Source organism: Triticum aestivum, chromosome 6B, assembly GCF_018294505.1.
Source record: "Triticum aestivum cultivar Chinese Spring chromosome 6B, IWGSC CS RefSeq v2.1, whole genome shotgun sequence".
Lineage (NCBI taxonomy): Eukaryota > Viridiplantae > Streptophyta > Magnoliopsida > Poales > Poaceae > Triticum > Triticum aestivum.
In genome coordinates this window covers 146,146,639-146,165,542 of record NC_057810.1, presented here as the reverse complement: position 1 = coordinate 146,165,542, position 18,904 = coordinate 146,146,639, and the positions used below count along the sequence as shown (strand labels likewise).

General features: G+C 48.6%; 1 protein-coding gene across 1 annotated transcript; it reads left to right on the top strand.

Annotated features, from left to right (window-relative positions):
* The first annotated feature begins 6,184 nt into the window (after positions 1 to 6,184).
* LOC123133798 (FBD-associated F-box protein At3g52670) lies at positions 6,185 to 8,694 on the top strand. The gene is made up of 3 exons (XM_044553207.1): positions 6,185 to 7,326; positions 7,427 to 7,570; positions 7,794 to 8,694. Exons 1-3 carry the CDS (start codon positions 6,253 to 6,255, stop codon positions 8,370 to 8,372), a joined length of 1,797 nt encoding a protein of 598 aa, XP_044409142.1. The 5' UTR covers positions 6,185 to 6,252; the 3' UTR covers positions 8,373 to 8,694.
* Positions 8,695 to 18,904: the final 10,210 nt, after the last annotated feature.

Sequence of the window (18,904 nt, the reverse complement as noted above, 5' to 3'; positions counted from 1 at the left end):
GCATGTGTTGCCTTGTTCTTCGGTTGGGGCGATGACCATAGTAGTGAGCTCCATTGCTTCTTACAATATAGCAATTTCAGGCTTTTCTGTGTGACCAACCTTCATATCGATGCAATTTTGTAGGGTTAGATGTTGTATGCTTATGGATTTTTGTAGGGTTAGCTAGTGTTTATAGAAATCTATAAAAAAATTACAGTTAAGTCAAACTATTCTAATGGTGTTGGGCCACGCAGTAGAATGATGATGAAACTTGCTGCCTTTACACATAACTAATGCATGGTTAGCTTTGGCTAATATGTGTTGAAGAATAACTTGATTTATTTAACTCGTGCTAGCCATAGCAGTTGTGCCTTTGATGTAAAAAATTATGGTTCATTTTGTTATCTGAGGTTTGTACGTTCTATATACCTCTACATTAGCTAAAAAGTAGATAATAACTATTTTCTTGAAATAGATATAAATTTTAGTTGCAGTGCACAAAAAAACTTGGTTATGGATTTGAGGTTTCGTGGAGAGGATTTTTGTAGGATCACAACCATCAACGAAGCCAACATAGTTGTTGGGTTTCCGCGACCACCCGTTTCTCGAAGAAGTCAAGAGAGTTGCCAATTTTTATTTCTTCTCCGCAAGCATCGTAAATGGTGAACATGACCTGGAAAAGTTCCGAGTGCTATTGTCCTAATCACATCATGGACTAAGTCGAGTTTAAGGTTAACTAATTGCTTATTTCATAAAGTTTGCTTGCATTCGATTTCAAATAAGTTAACCATATTCTCCATATGTGGATCGATTTTATTTGCACTGCACAAAATGAATGCGAAGTCGGTAGTAGATTATGTAGTGAATATCACCACAAAAGAAGACCAGTCATTGGTGGGTACGAAATGAATCGCACAAGTTATTGGCCACATATGCCCACATTAGATATATTGCATTTGCAATGGATTGTACTTAGGTAAGATAGTCTTGCCATTTTTTAATACTAGGTAGAGTTATATTTTGGTTGCACTACACAAAAGGAGATACCCAGTGGCGCTACAAATTTATATATTAGTGTAAGCACCGATTGGTTTTGTCAGGACTTGTCCTGCCGGTGATTTGAATGAAAAGTTGGATATAGAGTGGCGAGAAAATTATTCTCGACTTCTCCCTTCCTTCTTTTTTTGAAAATGAACAGATATATTATAAAAATTCACCGGAAGTATAAAGCATCTCAAACATAATAGAAACTCCCTTCCTATAGTGTGGCTTACCATAGTGCGGCCTCTAGTTCGCAAAGTGGCGCGACACATAGACTATTATAAACCCCTAAGAATTATGAATCTGATTTTGACATACACAAGAAAAAAAACAATTCACCTGTCAATAGTAGTTGTGTCACAACTGTTCACAGCTGAATGTATCTGTTTGATTGATCTGCAATATATGGACTGTATTTGAATTTTAAATTTTGGTCCACAAGTTCACACTTCACAACTCACAACATTAATGCAGGTGATCTTTACTTTAATCCATATGTTGTGTTATTAACTACATGAACATGAGAAACTGAGACTCAAATATTTCGTTTGTGCCAATGCAAACGTAGTTAGGTCTCTTCTCTCCAATAATCAAAACAAAATACATGCATCCAAAGAAAGCACATACATACCTCCAGATAAGACCATCTAAACCATTCGGGCAAAAATATGCATAGTCATTGATCAGCTATACATGCCTGATGCAGTCGCATGGCTTCGTTTCTTGTGTTCTCCTCCGCCTGACCATCGTCGCCACTCCCCATGGTAGAACCCAGGGTCCTACCGGACCTGCTCCTCAGGTTGTAGGGGAAGGGGAAGGGTTGACGGGGGCGAGGGCGCGGCGGCCGGCATGCTGGCGCCGTCGCAATCGAGAGAGAGAGAGGTGCGGCTAGGGCCTAGGTATCCCGGCTCCCTAAGGAAAGCCGAGCAAATATTGATTGCTTCTTGCTTGATTAGATTGATAAATCTCCTCTCCTTATATAGAGAGGTTTACTTGACTCCTAAGCAAACGATCCTAATACGATAAGATAATTGGGCTAGGCCCCTAATAATGATTAAGATACTTGGGCCATAACCCACTGGGCTAAGCCCCTAATATGCTGGTCATAACACTTCTCCCCGCTTGGACAAACAACTCGTCCTCGAGCTGTAAGGTGGGGAAGCGCTTGTTGAACTCCTTGAGGTGATCAACTAGCGTCAAACATCTTCGCGACAGCTGGGGCGGCAAGGTCGGCGGTGACGGCGTCCTCCGGAATGTAGTCTGCAACCTCCAGGTAGAAGAGTCGCGGGCAGGCGTGGCCGGGCGTGTAGGGCTCATCGCAGTTGAAGTACAACCCTTGGCGGCGATGCTTGAGAAGCTCGGACGAGGTGAGCCGGCGAAACGGGCGTGACGCGGTCGTGGCGAGTGGTGCCGCGGAAGCCTGAGCAGGCCGACCCTGAGCGGGATCTGGCCAGGGTAGCGACCCAGTGGCCCGGAATGGTGACTCCTGCTGGACGGCCACCGCGCAGCGCTCGAACGCGCGGGCGTAGTACATGGCCGTCTAGAGATCCTGGGGTCCCCGAAGCTCCACGTACATGCGGATGTGATCCGGAAGTCCACTGACAAAGAGGTCGGCCCGCTGCTGCGCCGTCACGCCCGACGCGTGGCATGCCAGGGCCTGGAAACGGCCGGCGAAGTCCTGAACCGTGGAGGTGAAGGGAAGGTGTCCTAGCTCCGCCAGGCGGCTCCCGCGGATCGGGGGCCCAAAACGAAGGAGGCAGAGCTCGCAGAAGCCAGAGGGGAGCCACAGCTGGCGGCGGCGGCAGATGCCACAGAGGAGCCGCGACCAGAGTGGTCCCGCCGGGGTGCCCCGCTTGGAACGGCAGCAGCGGCGGCCCAGTGCAGGCCGGCGCGCCCTGGCCGGCCACGGTAGCGCGGGGGGGGGGGGGGCTGGAACGGCAGCAGCGGCTGCCCGCTATAGGCAGGCGCGCCTTGGGACGGCCACGACAGCGTGGGGTAGCCGTATGCGGCGGTCGGTGCAGCCGGCGGAGGTGCGTATGGCCTGGCCATGTACTGGTGGTACTGGTTCAGAAGGAGTCCCTGGAGGGCCGTCACGAGATCCCGCAAGGTATTGGTGACCTGTTCCGGCGTGAAGACGGCGGTCATTGGCGGCGCTGAAGTGATGGGGGCCGGCGGCGGTGGGGAGCCCACGGTGGTGACCAGGCCCGGCAGCGTGGGGCCCCCGACGGTGATCATCGAGGCGGTGAACATCGGGGCGGTGGTCAATGGCGCAATGGGACGATGGGCAGCGACGGCATGGGCGTTGAAGAAGACATGATCGAACCCGAGTCTCTGGATACCAAATTGGTAGAACCCAGGGTCCTACCGGACCTGCTCCTCAGGTTGTAGGGGAAGGGGAAGGGTTGACGGGGCCGAGGGCGCGGCGGCCGGCGCACTGGCGCCATCGCGATCGGGAAGGAGGATGGCGGCGAGAGAGAGAGGTGCGGCTAGGGTTTAGGTCTCCCGGCTCCCTAAGGGAAGCCGAGCAAATATTGATTGCTTCTTGCTTGATTAGATTGATACATCTCCTCTCCTTATATAGAGAGGTTTACTTGACTCCTAAGCAAACGATCTTAATACGATAAGATAATTGGGCTAAGCCCCTAATAATGATTAAGATACTTGGGCCATAACCAACTGGGCTAAGCTCCTAATATGCTGGTCATAACACCCCACCATTGCATTTGCCAAGTTCGTCCTCGTCACACACGCTTGCAGTATGTTCGCTGACACAGGAATAGTGATCTCCACGCCCGCCCTTACCCACTCGTAGGGCCCCTACTAAACCCATCTCCGTGTGCGCCCACACCACCAAGTGCCTTTCAGCGACACAGAGAGAGACTACGCCATCACACGTGCTTAATCAAGATCAAACGGTAAATTGTGTTGATGTTCATTGATCAAACCTTACCATCAGTCCTGCAATTGCAATCCATGTACAGTACAGATCCTACGCTGCACACAATTTCCCACACAACCACAAAATGCAGTCCAAAAATATGGTCAAACCAGACCAATGATTCTCACCAAGATGCACACAGGCTTGATTCAGACCGCATCGGCTCATGCATCAAGGAGGCGCTGCTCCATCTCCTATAGACGTCACATTATGAGATGCTAAGAGTTAGTGAGAGTTTGGCGTATCGCGTCACTCATGTGCTCCACCTACTCGCTCCTCAGAAACAACATTGTACACACAGATTGGAAGAACCAAATCAATTTTGGTACCGATTTGTCCACGTTCAAAGGACTTCTGTCACCAGATCATAACTTTCTTGCTTCACACATACTGCACTACAGAATCTGCAAAGTAACGGAATCAGTTGGGCATTTATTTATGCTAATTAACTCGCAAGATGGATGGATGCAGCTGCTCACGTAGCTGATCCTGGTGGCCGGCGGCTTCCGCAGAGCTGCTCTACCTGACGTACAACGGTGACAAATAGATGACATGAATTTAATTTGCGTTTTGAGGTGCCATGTGACGTCAACAGCGGAGGGGTCATGGCCGTACCTATCGTCAATGACGAAGCGGAGGTCAGGGCCAACGGAGCCGAAGAAGTTGCTGAAGAAGGCCACCGCCAGGTCTTGCCCTATCATGGACCGCGCCACCAGGGAAGCCGGGAACACCAGGTCCTCTTACACGCACACCTCGCTAGGTCCCCTTCGCCACGTCCGCACTCCACAGGTGTTGTTCCAAATCGAGTACCGAGGAAGATGGGGATGGGAGTGGAAGAAGGCTGGCGTGCAGATTCATCACCACCTTGTCGACCTTGACCACTCGTGACAACAGCGGAGGAGAACCCCGAGGTTTGGTTAGGCCTCACCGGCGGGGGCAGGTCGAGGGGAGGGGCGGCAGTGGGCGGGCGAAGACGATGGGCGGCGGAGGTGGGAACCCTAGAAAAAATATGGTCGAGTGACAGGAGGATGAGATCGAGGGATGGAGAGAGGGAGCCTCATTCACCCGATATTTTTTCGTGCGGGGTGGCCTCGTTTCCCTGGTTCGTTTGATCTTTTTTCGTGCGAGGGGATGTCCCTACATGGTCGTGGTCCGTTTTTTTCTGCACGAGTGGGGCGTCGCTGTGTGGTCGTCGACGGGATCGTCCGTTTTCTCTTCGTGATGGGATCGTCCGTTTTCTCTTCGTGATGGCGCCGACGCCGGCAGCCTCAGAGGTCACCGTAGGAGCACAAATCTGCTATTTGTTTATTTCCTTAAAATCAGTTCTTTGTTTCCTAAAAATCTATTATTTGTTTCCTAAAACAAATTTCACTAATGAGAGAAATCGATTGATTTGGATAAGTTAGGAAAGTTAGATTAAAATTTATTATTTGTTTCCTGAAAATCTGTTATTTGTTTCCTAAAACAAATTTCGTGATTTGTTATACATTAGGAAAGTTCTGGTTGTAATAAAGAGTGAAGAGAAAAATAAACCGATGGACCACGGTGGGAGGGGGTGGTGGGAGGAGAGACGAAAAAACCCAGTGAAAAAAACTGTGGAAACTATTCATCAACTCAGACATTAGGAGTAGAGATTCACTAATGAGAGAAATCGATTGATTTGGATAAGTTAGGAAAGTTAGATTAAAATTTATTATTTGTTTCCTGAAAATCTGTTATTTGTTTCCTAAAACAAATTTCGTGATTTGTTATACGTTAGGAAAGTTCTGGTTATAATGAAGAGTGAAGAGATAAATAAACCGATGGACCACGGTGGGAGGGGGTGGTGGGAGGAGAGACGAAAAAAACCAACGGAAAAAAACGTGGAAATTATTCACCAACTCAGACATTAGAAGTAGAGATTTACCGAAAGTATAAAGCATCTCAAACATAATAAAAACTCCCTTCCCATAGTGTGGCTTCCTATAGTGCGGCCTCTAGTTCGCAAAGTGGCGCGACAAGTAGACTATTATGAACCACTAAGAATTATGAATCTGACTTTGACATACACAAGAAAAAAAATCAATTCACCTGTCAGTAGTAGTTGTGTCACAACTGTTCACAGCTGAATATATCTGTTTGATCGATCTGCAATATGGAATGAATTTGAATTTTAAATTTTGGCCCACAAGTTCAGAAATCACAGCACTAGTCAGACCAGAGCCCACTATCACCAGTCCACCACGGTCCACGGCACCCCACGCCAGTCCCCATTCGTTCAGCCCGCCGACAAAACCCTAGCGGGATCCGCCGCCATGGACGCCGCCGCAGGGGGAGGAGAAGAAGTATTTGTCACCTACGCCCAAATCGGGGCGTACTTCAACATTCTGGCACTGGAGGGGCCGTCCGCGCAGGATCGCATCGATCGCATCGTCCCCTACCTCATCTCCCTCCTGCCCCCACCCTTCGTCCCCGCGCCCGACGCCGACGCCGACGAGTCCTCCGACTCCGACGACGACCACTTCTCCCTCACCTCCTCCGATGACGACACCGCCGCCCCCGCCGACGGGCCCGCTGTCGATCCGGCGGCACTTGACGATGACGGCCAGGACCACATCAGCCGCCTACCGGACGACCTGCTCTCCAACATCGTCTCCTGCCTCCCCACCAACGAAGCCGCGCGCACCATGGTCCTCTCGACCCGCTGGCGCGGCGTCTGGGCGGCGACCCCGCTCCTCGTCGACGACGCCCACATCAGGGCCCGCGGTTTCAGCGCCGTGCGTGCCCTCTCGCGCTGCGTGGCCGCTCACCCCGGCCCCGTCCGTGCCGTGCGCGTCACACGCACCTCCTTCCACCGGCAGGAGTACGCGCTCGAGCGCCTGATCGCCAGCCTCGCCGCCAAGGACGTCCAGGACCTCATCCTCTTCAACCGCCCCTGGCCGCTCGACATGCCGCTCCCCGACGACATCCTCAGCTGTGGCTCTCTCACCCGCCTCTACATCGGCTTCTGGCGCTTCCCAGACACTACTGCCCACCAGCCCGCATTTCCCAACCTCCATGAGCTCGGCCTTTTTCACTCCATCATCGAGGACAGGGATGTCGATGCCTTGCTCGCGCACTGCTCCAAGCTGAGAATCCTCTCCTTTGCCATGGCGTACAGCTGCCGTTCACGCCTCCGTATCAGGTCCAGCAGCCTCTGCGTCATGATGGAATGGAGATGCGGTTTCAATGAAATCATCGTCGAGGATGCACCTTGCCTGGAGCGCCTGCTCTTCCATAGCATTTCCGATCGGAGGCCCGTTAGGATTGTCAATGCGCCTAGGCTGGAGGTGCTCGGCTTCTTGGACCTCCAGGTCCACGCGCTCGAGATTGGTGGCGTTGTCATCAGGGTAACTGGGTCTTGTTACTTCTGTGACCTGCACTTAATATCATTACATGACTGTGCATTCAATCAAATTTCTCATGGTGTTTAATTTGCCTCAATGGCAGGCCGGTATGAATGTGAGAGCTAGGGCCATGCTGCCAAGTTTGAAGATGCTGGCTGTCAAGGTGCGGTTTTCGCACGACATGGAGGTCAAGATGCTGGACACTCTGCTCAGATGCTTTCCTCGCCTCGAAACGCTTCATGTCATGGTAGTACACGCATCATATGCATATCTGTTCGTCCCTATACTTGTTTATCGATTGCGATTCAAGATGATAATGTGGATATCAGCTTATTCAAGTGCTAGTTGTTCATTGTTATATATTCCAGATTGATGTTGTAGATATCTGTTCTAGCACTTCTAGTTGTATTTTTGGTGTAATTTGAAGATTGATATGCTAAACACTAACATTTTTTTTTTTTGCTATCCAGTCCATTCGACCCAGTTCACCTGATAGTGTCGGTTTTGCTGAGTTCTGGAAGTCCCTGGGCTCTTGTGATTGCCTTGAATCTCATCTGAAGACATTCGTCTTCAATAGATACCAGGGTCTGGACTGTGAGTACTTGTTTCTTTGTTATATCCTGAAGAAGGCGAAGGTGCTTAAGACGCTGGGCATCGATTGTGCTGAGAGTGATGATGTGGTAGTGGAGGGAGGCCCTATGTCAGGTTCTGCTGGTGAGGGCAATGTGTCATCAGGTGGAAGTAGTGGCAGTGATGGTGTGGTAATGGAGGGAGGTCCTGTGTCAGGATCCGTTGGTGAGGGCAATGCGCCATCAGGTGGAAGCAGTGGCAGTAATATTATTTATGTTTACGTTGCCTCCCCTTGCTGGACCTTTCAGAACGCCATTGACTTGTCAGTGGAGGATCCCTTCTGTGTGTTGAGGCATGACAAGTGCTGGATCGCTTCTCGAGTTATGGCATTAGAGGTTTCTGTTTTTGATCATGGTACTGATGCTGGTGCTATTTCACATCGACATGTTTACTTTGAGCTGCTAAGGGTGTGGTACTAGTTTACTTATTAGTTCTTCATAATTTTGGGGTGAACTGAGAAGGTAGGAATGAGGCCATGAAGGTCATTCATCGACATGTTAGTTTACTTATCACATCGACATGTTTACTTATTAGTTTACTTATCACATCGACATGTTTTACTAGCATGTTGCACTCTTTCTTGAGGAGACTGAGATGTGGAAGTACCCTGGCTGAATATTGTTTTTGGCCTTTTTGGCTTGTAAAAGTACCTATCATATCAGATGCACCTAATATGATTCTGAGATGTGGAATGCAATGCATTTTACTGATCCTCGCCCATGGGGCAGTAAGTATTGTTCAGCTGCGTGACAGATAATACAGATGAGGTATTTCTGTTTGTTGATTTGGAAGCTATATATGGTGGAAAACTCACGTGTTTTTCATGCCGGGTTCAGAATTTACAGTTGCGCCTTGTGATCGCCAAATTATGCTTGCGTTCACAGTTGTTGGTCACAAAGAATGGTGTGCTCGCCTGTTCTAAAATTTTATTCTGTTGTTAAAGGCACTATAGTATGCTCTTTCCGATTCAAAATAAGTGTCGTGGTTTTAGTTGGTAAATAAGTTACCCAACATTTGCGTGTTTTGTGGTGCTGACACTTGTGAGTCAAAACCAATAGCTATGGAGTATGGAATATGCACTGGAGTTCACAGTAAGGGCATGTACAACAGTAATGACTCAGCTGTCTATAAGAGCCGCCAACTCAGACTTTTTATGACGTGGAAGAGAGAGAATGAAGAGAGAGAGGGAGGCCGTCGGTAGAATTGCAGATCGTCTGTAGCGCTAAAATTTCGGCCCCTACCGACGGCTTTCTAGCGTTGTATCGCGGCCGTCTCCAACGAACTCCTTAATTTGTGGATCTAGCCTTCCAACCCTCCATACCGGCTGCCGCGCTGCTTGGATGGAATCGAGCCACCGTAGTTCTGCAAGCCGGCGGCGAGGAGGAGGTGCTAGAGTACGGATCTGAGTCGTCAATCAATCGTAGATCCACCAAGCGATAGTGATCTATCTAGCTAGCTTACGTAAAGCTTGCACATATCAGTGCGTTCAGGAGCAATCGATCTTCGCCTATGTGTGTGCGTGCCTATCAACTATGGTAGTTTCTGAGTTTATCTCAATCACTTGTGTCCCCGGGATGAGCTCATGAGCATCGAGCCGGACTGCCATAATTAATGGTGTCGTCTCCGTCGCGGATGACTAGCGGATGACTAGTGGACGCCGTGTCCAGGGCAGCCGGAGATAATTAAGTTTAGAGTAAATGTTTACTGATCAACTTAATTTGATAATTTTGTGGTGCTACAGATAGCCTAAAAGACAACCCGTTGTAAAGGTTGTTTTCACGGCTGTCTATAGGTGATGTGGAGGTTTATTATGGACAGCAGGCGTCTAAACCAATGTACATGCCCTAACTACTGATGTAGCAACTGCCCATCTGCGCGTATAACCTGAGCAGAATTAGGTTGTAAAGAACCCATTACAGATGAGATCAAAACATCAACGGAAGCACGTATCCATTGACGAAACTAATCGTCAGTGGATGGTCCTGCTACAGCCTGAGCCCGTAAGAGGCGCTGTGCGACAAGCGCGTCCTGATGCCGCTCGGCCTCAACGAAGAAACCATCGTACTGACGGATCCGAGTGAGACGCCGTGCTGCCTCCAACCCTACGCTTTCCTTGCTACTTCTACCTCGTACTGGTGCTTTCAGGTGTGTTGAATATTGAGCAATTTTTCATCAAGTTAAATTTAGAAAAACAATAGATAGAACATGATAATTTAATGCAGCGCTCTCCAAAACCTGATCATCCCTCTCCCGTACAGAATCATAAGAGGCGAGGTTTCGAAGACCTGCTACTTGACTTTGCAGTGTACGCGAGGAGCGAGATGGAGAACCGGCAGGCAATGCAAAGCCTAAAACTAGGAGATAGTCGCGTTGGGAGGCGTTTAGAAAAATAAACCGGATTTTTCTGAAGCACCAGTGCCTATTTTTATAGGAGAGACGCCTAATTAAGTGTCTACTCTGTATAAATAAACACCGACGCTTAAAAAAAGTCTAGTTTATTTCTTCAAACACCTTCCCTAAACACCTTGCATTGTACAAGGCCTAACGGGGATGAATGGAAGCAGTCACAACACTTTGGTTTGGTTTTCCACTAGCGGAAAAACGTTTCGGTTTCTTACTTGCTTGAAAAACGAGTCCAGCATGCACACGTGCAAAGGTCCTAAACCGGCTCAGCTCGTTCACTAAACATGACGCGCGTGCGAGGCGTGGCAAGGCCGGAGGCGGACAAACGCACGTCTATGTGTCCTCTTCTTAAGCTTTTAATAGTGTGTGAGCCAGCCAACCTTACATATTGGTCCAAAGCCTCTTCCACAATCTGGGTGGGACTAAGGGGTTGTTTGGATCGTAGCCCACACTTGTCAAGCCAACATAAAGGCGTTGACTCAAATGTGAGCGTCTGTTTGGATCGACTCCAATTTTTTGGCACGCCCAATCATATGCACTCCTTCCATCTAATTTCATGCCAAAATGTTGGCAAAACTAGGGCGGATGAATCAGTCGCCAATTGTTTGCTCTGCCCACAATTTGGCTGGGTGAATGTGGGCAGCAACCAACAATCCCTAAGCTTTCTACGCTCCCTTGTAATGCATGAATGGGCCACATGGACTTCTGAATTTTTCATGAATTATTGGTAATAATAAGCAGGCTAACCCCAATCATTCTACCAATCCCCTAGAAGATACAAGCGGCACACAGAGTTTGCATATGGTTCCAAAGCATTGTTTATATACCAGTATTTTGGTGGAGACTGTTAAGTTAAACTTCAACCTAAAACTCCACGCTACATCCATTCACAACTTGAACAATGGATTACGCCTTGAGTTGCAAGTTTTGTGCAAAAAAGTTTCACGTGAAATCTTCACTGATACTAGGCTGCTGAATGACTTTCCCATGGGTAGGGGCTTATATTATACTCCGGGGACTCTTCATGAGTTTACTAGAGAGCACACGACTCTCATAAACTGTGACGTTTAATAGTCTAACTTATATAGGTGTGTTCTTTTAAAGATGATCTTTAGGACAACATCTTGGCATACCCAATGAAGCATCAAAGATGCCAATAATGCCGCCTAGATGGGGAGTGAATAGGCAGCTACCAAATTGAATTCTTTTCTTGGTTGCTTTTTAGAGAAAAGTGCGGAAATATAAGTTCACTAGAAATGCAACTAGGTGATACAACCCTATATGATGCGTTACAAACAAGCTAGTAAGCTAGGGCAACACACAAGCAAGTGGAAACAAAAGGTAGGGTAAAGAGACGACGAAAAGTGGTGGAGACAATGGTGTAATTTGAAATTCACACACTTGGGGGGTTGCTAATGTTCGTTGGGGAGGGGGAAACAATGAATGCCTCACATTCTTCTCTAAGAACCACAAGCAACGAATGCTTTGGCTCCCTTCCACTAGGGTTAACAAGATTCGCGAGGATCTTGCGGCGAATCAACAAAATCGAGTTTTTCTTGGATGGATTGGTAGATTGGGTGTTCCTCCTTATCTCTCTGAATGTGGTGTGTGTATTGATTGGCTAGAGAGGAAGTAATCGAAGGTTGAAGCTTTCAATCAATGGAGGAAAGAGGAATGAAGTTGGTCATTGTCGTGGGTGTAAGTCTGACAGTAAGAATAGGGGGTACGTAGGAGAAGGCAAGGTCCTAGCTATGGTGAGGTTGTAAACACAAGTTTTACGAGTTCAAGCCCCTCTCGGAGGAGGTAAAAGCCCCACGTCTCGGTGCCCTGAGGCTGTGTCGACTGGATTATGCGTGAATGTTACAAGGGGTGCAAACCCTTGTGCCAGAGGAGGAGGGTGGCTTATATAGAGTGCGCCAGGACCCTCTCAAACCTCCGTTACACAGGGTTCAATGTGAGTTAAGATGGGGCGTTACTGGTAATGCCATCCATAAATGATCTTTAAGACTACAGAGTGAACGCCTGACCGTTGCCATCCTGGGGTGGCTTTAGATCTTCTATACGCCTAGTGGTTCTTCATATGGTAGAGTGATTATGCTGTGGTCGAGTGAAATTGGGGTATCCGAGTGGAGTCTTCTGTCGAGTGAATCGCTCTTCGGGGTGATTCAGTCGGTATTCCCTGTTGGTCCGTGAATGCGTTTGGCTGTAGGTCAGTGTCCTTGGGTGGGGTGTCTAGGTCAGGCCTAAGACCCTACCCTAAGAACATGTCCTCGTCATTAGCCCCCGAATGGATTGAGGTCCGAGTGGAGAAAGGTTGAAGTTGACTCTGACTCAATTCAATGCTCTGGAGGCATCTCATTGAAGTCTGGGAAGTACACTGGTACTTTCAATCTTGCTTCAGTTGGCTCGATCGATTCTGATAGCTTGAAGTTGTCGAGTGAATAAATGTGGTAAGCCTTCGAGTGAATTAGGACGCGAAATCTTAGACGCGGTTGATTGCCCTGCGGTTCCCGGATTTCACGGGATTCAAAATTTCAGAGAAGCACGCCGGACAGAGCGTGGCGCAGTAAGTGGAACGGATTGGATTGGGACTCCTCGACTTTTGCGCCACCTTTTTCGCCACGTATCGAGCTTGCGCCTGCGATGGGATATGATTTGATCGCCTGGGGCCACTGGTCAGCAACTCGGAGCCAGCCTTATAAAAGGCGTTGGAGCCGACGCGAGGTACAGTGCCTTCAATCAATCCCCATTCCCTCTTCTTCTCCGCCTCCTTTTTCTCTATTCCCCACGCCTCTCCTCAACCTTCCCAAGCTCCAAGCAATGGTGAAGGAGAAGACCGAGCGCTAAAGTGCGCGAAGAAGGCGGCGGCGGCGGCGAAGGGGAAGAAGACGGCGTGGGGCTCGTCATCGCGGTCCGGTCTGCCGGCCGGCTGGATCAAGGGGATTGGACCCGTTCGACGGTCGTGCGGGAGGATTTGGAGAATCTCGCCCATGATGGCTTGATTACTCCTGGGTCTTGGAGACTACCCGGGGACGAATTTGAGCCTCAGCCGCGCGATGGTGAATGTGTTCTCCTCACCAGCCATGTCGAGCGCTGTTTTTCTTTGCCTCTGCACCCATTCTTTCGAGGGTTCTTGAACCTCTTCATAGCCCAGATTCACCATTTCCCTCCCAACACAATCTTGTATCTTGCTGCCTTCATTTCCATGTGCAAAAACTTCCTGGGATGCTACCCGCACTAGGGCCTCTTCAAGCATATATTCACTTGTCGATCTCAGACGGTGAAGAAAGCTAACCCAGTCGACGAGAAAACGCACGTGATCAAGATGTGTGGGGGTTAGGGATCCAAATGAGGGGTAGGAGCTGTTTCCCCCCTATGACTTTTCCCGAGTTAGTTAGAGGGTGGCAGTCGACCTGGTTTTACTACAAGAATGTTCCGACTCCTGGTTAGTCGACTAGCCTCCCTCCCTTCACTTTGGAGAGACTCCGCACCCCTCGCTCACTAGTCATAGCTCCGGAGGATAGGGAGGAAGTGTAGATGCTGGTTGCGGCTGTTGTTGAATTGGTAAAGGGAGGAGTGAAGGCGATGGATCTGTTGGAGGTGTATCTCAGTCGACGGATCCAGCCCCTGCAAGCTCGTGACCACCCCATGTGGATGTACTCGGGCCCAGAGGACACCACTCAAACCCAATTGGAGGAGGTTGACGAGGAGACGGTGTCCCAATGGCTCCGGAGCATTACTGGCAACAAGGACAATCCAAGGGGGGCCAGAAGAATTCAGCCATTCGACGCCAACCATGCCAGGAGAGATCAGGCTCGCATATCCGAGTGTTTTTCTTCCTTTTTCTTTTGTCGAGTGGTTGTTCTCAAATCCGACTCATATATGGAACTTGTGTCTTGCAGGTTTTCACCAAGCTGCACTCGATGCCCAACGGAGAGCAGTACCAGGAAGGGATTGACAGTGACAGTGAGGGTAGTGACAACCAGTATGCTAAAGATAGTGAAGAGGAGAGTGAGGACTCGAGCAGCAGCAACGAAGAAGTCAACTCGCCGCTCGCTCGGAGCGTCGATCCAAACAATCGCAAGACCCCGTGGGGGGACACGGCAAGGTTGCTGTGTCAAGTGCCAAAGTTCCTAAGCGCACTCGAACGTCAACTCCTGAGCCGACTGAAAAGGCTCCAAAGCAAGCCAAAGTTGCCCCGCCCAAGCTTCGGAAGGCCTTGCCAAAGATCAAGGTGGTTGTGCCCGTGACTTCAACGTAAGAACTTCTTTCTTGTGTTCTTTTGTGTTGTCGTGAATTCATTTGCTTTGCTTGACCGAGTGAAATTCGGAACTCCCAGCGCTGCTACTGCATCAGTGACATCCATGGATATTGACGAGGAGTGTGGCGACACGGAAACTGTAGATGCGGCCACTTCTCGGTCAGGTATGGTTTCATGACTGCGCCTATGCTCCGTTAATGAACAATGAACTTTTGGGTCGATGGAAATTTTACCGTCGAGTGTTTGCAGCTCCAACAAATATCATTCAACTCCCTGATGATGATGATGAGGACGTGCCTCCGAAGAATACTGGGAGGAGAGGTCGAGCTTCGAGCAGGAGGGTGCCTGGATCCAGAACGCCTCGTTCGTCGTCTGAGCCTGTGGTCCAGCCGCTTAATGAACCAATATGGGTTTGAGTGTCCTTTGCCAATCCCTTGTCGACTGACCAGCCTTCAGCGTCGACTGCGCAGACTTCAGAGCCCGTTACCCAAGTTCACGCTCCTCCTCCACCGGCTCCATCACCCGCACCATCATCCCGCATGTTTGCTGCTTATCCTGTCCTAGAGGATCAAGTAGGAGCTGCCAAGGAGGCCATGATTCAGGCGGGTCTAATGATGGACCGACTGAAGGTGGTGTATGATACCAGCAAGGCCGCATACAACGCTAGCTCTGCTCTTCAAGCTAATGTCCAAGTAAGTGGAATTGTAAGTTAATTTCTGACTGAATTCTATATCCTGGCTTTTGTTCTGTTCAGACATGCTCTTTGTATACTATTGCGTTAGTATTTGTAAGATGTCCATATATCTATCTTGAATTTTGCAACCTGAGTCTATTCACCCACTGGGTGTTTTCTTTTCATTCTGTAGTTCTTTCGCTTGAGTCGACCAGGTCGTGTCGAGTGAGAAAACCTTGGTCCAGTGGGGGCACGCTAAGTGCACCCACTGGGTGTAGTCCCCGAGACCACCGTCGAATGTTTGATTTGGCGGGGGGTCTTATTGATTTTTTTTGCTTATAGCACTTCCACTCGACGTAGACATGTCTTGTCGAGTGGGAACTGAAACCAGTGGGGGCACGCTAAGTGCACCCACTGGGTGTAATCCCCGAGACTACGGTCGACTGCGGGTAGTCGGCGGTGGTCTGAGAACCAATAATGTTGTTTTTTACTCCTTCCACTCTAGCTGGGCTAACCATGCTAAGTGGGAACTGAAACCAGCTGGGGCATGCTAAGTGCACCCACTGGGTGTATTCCCCGAGACTGCTATTGGATGTTTGATTCGGCAACAGTCTTAAAACTCTTCTGCTATGTAATTCATTCGTGTATCTTTCCATTCGGAGGTAACTATCGACTGACTTGTCAAGTTGTTATTTGTAGAAATCTTGTGAGCTTGGGGCCAAATATGCCACTGTGGAACAGGAGACGACCCAACTTAAGCTCGACCTAGAACTGGCCAAGGAGAACTTGAAGAAAGCCCAAGAGGAAGTAGCGATCATGGGAGGTAACCACTTGCTGACTGCATACCTTGTCATTTTTCATGTCTATCCTTTGAACCGAGTGATTTCACTCGAACAGATGTGCGTAGTGAAAATCGTCAACTCCAAGCACGTCCAAGGAATGTTATTTCTTTAGACAAAATGACGCAGGCCCTAGAGCAAAAGGATCTCGATCTTGCTGCAGCGCAGAAGACGGCCCGTGAGAAGACTGAACTTGCCGACCGGAAGCTTGCTTCAGTCGGTAAATTGGAAGATGAGAACGCCAAGCTAAAGACTGCTGTTGATGAAGCGAAGAAAGAAACGGTGCAACTGAAGGAGGAAAAAACGGCTCTGACCAAGAAGAGAGACGACCTGGAAGCTTATCTGAGTGATCTTGCCCAGAAGATGTTCCTTAAACTTGAAGGTATTCCCTTTCATCCGACTGAAAAAAACTTTCTTGCCATGTTGCTGTTGATTCACTATCTTTCCATGCTTGCAGAATTTTGTTAGAACTTCCAGGAGGAGACCGGGCGGATCGAGACTGGACTGGACCCCATCAACTCCCCTGTCAAGGATGAAACTACCATGAATGTGATGCGACTAGAAGCTCGACTTGCTAACGTCTTGGACTACATCGCCGGCCTGAAAACTGCAATGTCTCGGGTCGACAAGGAGCTCTGGCCAGAGGTTGTGCTACAGAATGACCTCGAGTCACTGATGACTCGACTCAATAACATCCCTGACCGAGTGCGGGCGTGGAATAAGTCAGCTGCGCATTGTGGTGCTGATGTCGCTGTATCCCTCGTCCGCGTTCACTGTAGGGACGTCAAAGAAGAGAAGCTGGAGGCTCTGCAAGTAGCCAACACCAAGAAGCATCAATTCCAATCCTTCATGGAGACCTTCATCGACGCAGCCACTCGCATCGCAGATGGCATTGACTTGGATGCATTTGTCAAGCCAGCCAGCCGTCCTCCTGATGAGTGAAAAAACTTGATAATTTTATTTGCCTCGGAATGTCGAGTGGATTTTGTAATTGTTAAAACTCCTTCGAGCCTGATGCTCGAGTACTTTCATTTGGGATGTTGAACCTTGCTAGATTTATCCGAACATGGTTGCTTTTGTTTCCACTATTCTTTGGATTTTATTGGTTCGAGTGAATCTGAGATCACAACTATTCCTCCGAGTGAGAGGGTTGCTCTACATTCATAGTCGACATTGTACTTGTGATGTAGCTCAGAGTGCACCCATACGTTGTACTTGTGGCGCAGCTCATAGTGCGTCCAGATGTTGTACTTGTGGTGCAGCTCAGAGCGTGCCTTGGAGTGTTTCTAACTTAGGTGAGTACAGGGTCGCAGCTAAGCCCCCGAGTGAGAGGATTGCTCTTCACTTGGAGTGTTTTTGAAACTTAGGCGAGTACAGGATCACAGCTAAGCCTCCGAGTGAGAGGATTGCTCTTCACTCGGAGTGTTTTCGAAACTTAGGCGAGTACGGGACCGCAGCTAAGCCCCCGAGTGAGAGGATTGCTCTTCACTCAAAGTGTTTTTGAAACTTAGGCGAGTACGGGCTCGCAGCTAAGCCCCCGAGTGAGAGGATCACTCTTCACTTGGAGTGTTTTTAACTTAGGAAAGTATGGGTCGCAGCTAAGCCCCCGAGTGAGAGGATTGCTCTTCACTTGGAGTGAAGGAAATATGCCCTAGAGGCAATAATAAAGTTATTATTTATTTCCTTATTTCATGATAAATGTTTATTATTCATGCTAGAATTGTATTAACCGGAAACATAATACATGTGTGAATATATAGACAAACAGAGTGTCACTAGTATGCCTCTACTAGACTAGCTCGTTGATCAAAGATGGTTATGTTTCCTAGCCATAGACATGAGTTGTCATTTGATTAACGGGATCACATCATTAGGAGAATGATGTGATTGACATGACCCATTCCGTTAGCTTAGCACACGATCGTTTAGTATGTTGCTATTGCTTTCTTCATGACTTATACAAAGTTCCTACAACTATGTGATTATGCAACTCCCGTTTACTAGAGGTACACTTTGTGTGCTACCAAACGTCACAACGTAACTGGGTGATTATAAAGGTGCTCTACAGGTGTCTCCGAAGGTACATGTTGGGTTGGCGTATTTCGAGATTAGGTTTTGTCACACCGATTGTCAAAGAGGTATCTCTGGGCCCTCTCGGTAATACACATCACTTAAGCCTTGCAAGCATTGTAACTAATGAGTTAGTTACGGGATGATGTATTACGGAACGAGTAAAGAGACTTGCCGGTAACGAGATTGAACTAGGTATTGGATACCGACGATCGAATCTCGGGCAAGTAACATACCTATGACAAAGGGAACAACGTATGTTGTTATGCGGTTTGACCGATAAAGATCTTCGTAGAATATGTAGGAGCCAATATGAGCATCCAGGTTCCTCTATTGGTTATTGACCGGAAACGTGTCTCGGTCATGTCTACATAGTTCTCGAACCCGTAGGGTCCGCACGCTTAAGGTTTCGATGACAGTTATATTATGAGTTTATGAGTTTTGATGTACCGAAGGAGTTCGGAGTCCCGGATGAGATCGGGGACATGACGAGGAGTCTCGAAATGGTCGAGACGTAAAGATCGATATATTGGATGACTATATTCGGAGTTCGGAAAGGTTTCGAGTGATTCAGGTATTTTTCGGAGTACCGGAGAGTTACAGGAATTCGCTGGGGAGTATATGGGCCTTATTGGGCCGTACGGGAATAGAGGAGAGAGAGGCCAAAAGGGAGGAGGCCTGCGCCCCCCTCTGGTCCAAATTGGA

What these genes read in the sequence shown, in the direction of transcription:
- LOC123133798 (XM_044553207.1), top strand. Translation starts at nt 6,253, where the DNA reads ATGGACGCCGCCGCAGGGGGAGGAGAAGAAGTATTTGTCACCTACGCC. An exon ending in TTGGTGGCGTTGTCATCAGG is followed by an intron (nt 7,327 to 7,426) that starts GTAACTGGGTCT and finishes CCTCAATGGCAG; the next exon opens with GCCGGTATGAATGTGAGAGC. An exon ending in TCGAAACGCTTCATGTCATG is followed by an intron (nt 7,571 to 7,793) that starts GTAGTACACGCA and finishes TTTGCTATCCAG; the next exon opens with TCCATTCGACCCAGTTCACC.